The sequence below is a fragment of the Lynx canadensis genome, chromosome C1, assembly GCF_007474595.2.
Source record: "Lynx canadensis isolate LIC74 chromosome C1, mLynCan4.pri.v2, whole genome shotgun sequence".
Lineage (NCBI taxonomy): Eukaryota > Metazoa > Chordata > Mammalia > Carnivora > Felidae > Lynx > Lynx canadensis.
Window position 1 is genome coordinate 106,948,199 of NC_044310.1, and position 5,796 is coordinate 106,953,994.

Consider the following 5,796-nt stretch of genomic DNA (forward strand, 5'->3'; position numbering starts at 1 on the left):
AGATATTTTCCCAAACACACAAAAACTGAAGGAATTCATCACCACTAAACCAGCCCTACAAGAGATCCTAAGGGGGATCCTGTGAGACAAAGTACCAGAGACATCACTACAAGCATGAAACCTACGGACATCACAATGACTCTAAACCCATATCTTTCTATAATAACACTGAATGTAAATGGACTAAATGCTCCAACCAAAAGACATAGGGTATCAGAATGGATAAAAAAACAAGACCCATCTATTTGCTGTCTACAAGAGACTCATTTTAGACCTGAGGACACTTTCAGATTGAATGTGAGGGGATGGAGAACTATCTATCATGCTACTGGAAGTCAAAAGAAAGCTGGAGTAGCCATACTTATATCAGACAAACTAGACTTCAAATTAAAGGCTGTAACAAGAGATGAAGAAGGGCATTATATAATAACTACAGGGTCTATCCATCAGGAAGAGCTGACAATTATAAATGTCTATGTGCCATATACGGGAGCCCCAAATATATAAAACAATTACTCACAAACATAAGCAACCTTATTGATAAGAATGTGGTAATTGCAGGGGAATTTATAACCCCACTTATAGCAATGGATAGATCATCTAGACACATGGTCAATAAAGAAACAAGGGCCCTGAATGATACATTGGATCAGATGGACTTGACAGATATATTTAGAACTCTGCATCCCAAAGCAACAGAATATACTTTCTTCTCGAGTGCACATGGAACATTCTCCAAGATACATCAATACTGGTCACAAAATAGCCCTTCATAAGTATACAAGAATTGAAATCATACCATGCATACTTTCAGACCACAATGGTATGAAGCTTGAAATCAACCACAGGAAAAGTCTGGAAAACCTCCAAAAGCATGGAGGTTAAAGAACACCCTACTAAAGAATGAATGGGTCAACCAGGCAATTAGAGAAGAAATTTAAAAATACGTGGAAACAAATGAAAATGAAAACACAACAATCCAAATGCTTTGGGTTGCCGTGAAGGCAGTCCTGAGAGGAAAATACATTGCAATCCAGGCCTATCTCAAGAAACAAGAAAAATCCCAAATACAAAATCGAACAGCACACCTCAAGGAAATAGAAGCAGAACAGCAAAGACACCCCAAACCCAGCAGAAGGAGAGAAATAATAAATATCAGAGCAGAAATAAACAATATAGAATCTAAAAAAACTGTAGAGCAGATCAATGAAACCAAGAGTTGGTTTTTTGAAAAAGTAAACAAAATTGATAAACCTGTAGCCAGGCTTCTCAAAAAGAAAAGGGAGAAGACCCAAATAGATAAAATCATGAATGAAAATGGAATCATTACAACCAATCCCTCAGAGATATAAGCAATTATCAGGGAATACTATGAAAAATTATATGCCAACAAACTGGACAACCTGGAAGAAATGGACAAATTCCTAAACACCCACACACTTCCAAAACTCAAACAGGAAGAAATAGAAGCTTGAACAGACCCATAACCAGCAAAGAAATTGAATCCGTTATCAAAAATCTCCCAACAAATAAGAGTCCAGGATCAGATGTCTTCCCAGGGGAATTCTACCAGACATTTAAAGCAGAAATAATACCTATCCTTCTCAAGCTATTCCAAAAAATAGAAAGGAAAGTTAAACTTGCAGACTCATTCTATGAAGCCAGCATTACTTTGATTCCTAAACCAGACAGAGACCCAGTAAAAAAAGAGAACTACAGGCCAAAATCCCTGATTAAAAATGGGTGCAAAATTTCTCAATAAGTTACTAGCAAATCAAATTCAACAGCATATAAAAAGAATTATTCACTATGATCAAGTGGGATTCATTCCTGGGATGCAGGGCTGGTTCAACATTCGCAAATCAATCAATGTGATACATCACATTAATAAAAGAAAAGATAAGAACCATATGATCCTGTCAATCGATGCAGGACAAGCATTTGACAAACTTCAGCATCGTTTCTTAATAAAAACCCTTGAGAAAGTCGGGATAGAAGGAACATACTTAAAGGTCATAAAAGCCATTTATGAAAAGCCCACAGCTAACATCATCCTCAATGGGGAAAAACTGAGAGCTTTTTCCCTGAGATCAGGAACACGACAGGGATGTCCACTCTCACCGCTGTTGTTTAACATAGTGTTGGAAGTGCTAGCATCAGCAATCAGACAACAAAAGGAAATCAAAGGCATCAAAATTGGCAACGATGAAGTTAAGCTTTCACTTTTTGCAGATGACATCATATTATACATGGAAAATCCGATAGACTCCACCAAAAGTCTGCTAGAACTGATACATGAATTCAGCAAAGTTGCAGGATACAAAATCAATGTACACAAATCAGTTGCATTCTTATACACTAACAATGAAGCAACAGAAAGACAAATAAAGAAACTGATTCCATTCACAATTGCACCAAGAAGCATAAAATACCTAAGAATAAACCTAACCAAAGATATAAAAGATTTGTATGCTGAAAACTATAGAAAGTTTATGAAGGTAATTGAAGAAGATATAAAGAAATGGAAAAACATTCCGTGCTCATGGATTGGAAGAATAAATATTGTTAAAATGTCAATACCACCCAAAGCTATTTACACATTCAATGCAATCCCAATCAAAATTGCACCAGCATTCTTCTCAAAACTAGAACAAGCAATCCCAAAATTTGTATGGAACCACAAAAAGCCCCGAATAGCCAAAGGAATTTTGAAGAAGAAGACCAAAGCAGGAGGCATCACATTCTCAGACTTTAGCCTCTACTACAAAGCTGTGATCATCAAGACAGCATGGTATTGGCACAAAAACAGACACATAGACCAATGGAATAGAATAGAAACCCCAGAACGAGACCCACAAAAGGATGGCCAACTAAACTTTGACAAAGCAGGAAAGAATATCCAATGGAAAAAAGACAGTCTCTTTAACAAATGGTGCAGGGAGAACTGGACAGCAACATGCAGAAGGATGAAACTAGACCACTTTCTTACACCTTTCACAAAAACAAACTCAAAATGGATGAAGGACCTGAATGTGAGACAGGAAACCATCAAAACCCTAGAGGAGAAAGCAGGAAAAGACCTCTCTGACCTCAGCCGTAGCAATTTCTTACTTGACACATCCCCAAGGGCAAGGGAATTAAAAGCAAAAATGAACTATTGGGACCTCATCAAGATAAAAAGCTTCTGCACAGCAAAGCAAACAATCAACAAAACTAAAAGGCAACCAACGGAATGGGAAAAGATATTTGCAACTGACATATCAGACAAAGGGCTAGTATCCAAAATCTATAAAGAGCTCAGCAAACTCCACACCCAAAAAACAAATAATCCAGTGAAGAAATGGGCAGAAAACATGAATAGACACTTCTCTAAAGAAGACATTTAGATGACCAACAGGCACATGAAAAGATGCTCAGCCTTGCTCCTCATCAGGGAAATACAAACTAAAACCACACTCAGATATCACCTCACGCCAGTCAGAGTGGCTAAAATGAACAAATCAGGAGACTATAGATGCTGGAGAGGATGTGGAGAAATGGTAACCCTCTTGGTGGGTTCCCTCAACCGTGTTGGTGGGAATGCAAATTGGTGCAGCCACTCTGGAAAACAGCGTGGAGGTTCCTCAAAAAATTAAAAATAGATCTACCCTATGACCTAGCAATAGCACTGCTAGGAATTTACCCAAGGGATACAGGAGTGCTGATGCATAGGGGCACTTGTACCCCAATGTTTATGGAGCACTTTGAACAATAGACAAATTATTGAAAGAGCCTAAATGTCCATCAACTGACGAATGGATAAAGACATTGTGGTTTATATACACAATGGAATACTATGTGGCAATGAGAAAGAATGAAATATGGCCCTTTGTAGCAACATGGATGGAACTGGAGAGTGTTATGCTAAGTGAAATAGGTCACACAGAGAAAGACAGATACCATATGTTTTTACTCTTATGTGGATCCTGAGAAACTTAACAGAAGTCCATGGGGGAGGGGAAGAAGAAAAGAAAAAAAAATAGGTTAGAGAGGGAGAGAGCCAAAGCATAAGAGACTCTTAAAAACAGAACAAACTGAGGGTTGATGGGGGGTGGGAGGGAGGGGAGGGTGGGTGATGGGTGTTGAGGAGGGCACCTTTTGGGATGAGCACTGGGTGTTGTATGGAAACCAATTTGACAATAAATTTCATATTTAAAAAAAAGGAAAAGTAGTGGGACACCTTTTATTGATTAAAAGGAAATCAGTCAGCTGGGCATCCAACTCTTGATTTTGGCTCAGGTCATCATCCTGTGCTTGTGGGATTGAGCCTGGCCTTGGGCTCAGTGCTGAGCGTGGAGCCTGCTTGGGATTCTGTCTCTCTCTGTCTGTCTCTCTCCCTCTCTGTCTGTCTCTCTCCCTCTGCCCCTCTCCCCCACATGTACTCTCTCTCTCTCTCTAAAAAAAAAGAAATAAAAAGAAAAACAGAAAAAGGAGAAATAGTGAGTATATAATGAAGAAACTCAGCCAAAGTCATCTAAGTGGTCAAGTTATATTACCAGAATAGGGCAATTAGAGACCTTACGAAGCTTGATACCAGTTTCAGAGAAGGACACAGCACCACTTCTGTGGAATCTCTGAAAAATGCAAAACCAAATCTAGTCAAGAAGAAATATCAGATGAATGTGAATGGAGAGTTGTTCTACCAATGGCTCAAAAAGTGTCAGTACATGGAAGACAAAGAAAGCCTAAAGGACTGCCACAGATAGGAGGAAACTAAGGAATCACAGTAGCTAGAGGCAATGTTGGCTCCTGGATTGGGTTCTGAGCCAACAGAAATTTGTTTTGCTCTTAAGGACAGTAGTGATGCAAATGGCAAATCTGAGTAAGTTCTGTAGACACTCAGGGGAAGGAGTGAGGGCACATATGAGAAGGACGACATAAGTATAAAAAGAAACAATCAAGGCAAAAGAAGGAACGAAGAGTTCTAGTTTTATTGTTTCCCATTAGGCTGGGTTTGCCACAAGGTAAGCAGAAGAAGGATGTTGGGTCTGTACTCTGGGTTCCCAGGGCAGCCACACATTTGGGCGAGAAGGTGAATGAATGGGTTCGGGGAAGTTCTGGCTTCTGGACACCAGGACACAGCGATCCTCTGGGCCAGAGGTCAGACCCCTCAGCCACATGGGTAGGCCCAGCAGGAGGAGCAGGAGCAGGAGGAAGGATTTGGCATTGGCTGCCCCCAAATCTGCTTTTCTTGGCTCAGAATCCACTTCAGCAGCAGCCTCCAGATGACTGACTGCTCCCTCCACAGCAGTTGGAGCCCCCCAAGGGCTGGCTGCAGCAGTCAGAGTTCTGGTGCCTGTGGCGGTGGGACCTGCGTCTCCTGTGGTGGCTCAGACAGCAGCCACCACCCCCAGAGCTACAGCAGCCACCACCCCCGGAGCTACAACAGCCCCCGCCCCCAGAGCTGGAGCCACAGCAGCCCCCAGAGCTGACACTGCAGCAGGAAGAGACTGGGGGACACTTGGGGGGACACTTGGGGGGGCATTTGGGAGGGGGCTGGCACTGCTGCTGGTTCTTCTGGCAGGACATCTCGGCAGGCAGGGACAGGAGCTGAGGGAGAGTCACACAGTCAGACCCAGGACACAGAGACCCCCTGCCCCACCACCTCCTATTCTTAGTACATTTCTAGAGCCTTTATTTGATGAACTATTTAATGTAGTCCTTAATAATTCAACACAGAAAATCTCATTATTTCTCATAGTTGTCCAAATGCTCTCATATCATCTCCTTGAACCTAATTTTCTAACAAAGTGTTTT

General features: G+C 41.2%; 1 protein-coding gene across 1 annotated transcript; it reads right to left on the reverse strand.

The window, feature by feature from the left end:
* Positions 1-5,247: 5,247 nt before the first annotated feature.
* Positions 5,248-5,568, reverse strand: LOC115519797 (late cornified envelope protein 1F-like). The gene has a single exon (XM_030323675.1). It carries the CDS (start codon positions 5,566-5,568, stop codon positions 5,248-5,250), a length of 321 nt encoding a protein of 106 aa, XP_030179535.1.
* Between the last annotated feature and the right edge of the window lie 228 nt (positions 5,569-5,796).

What these genes read in the sequence shown, in the direction of transcription:
- LOC115519797 (XM_030323675.1), bottom strand. Translation starts at nt 5,568, where the DNA reads ATGTCCTGCCAGAAGAACCAGCAGCAGTGCCAGCCCCCTCCCAAATGC.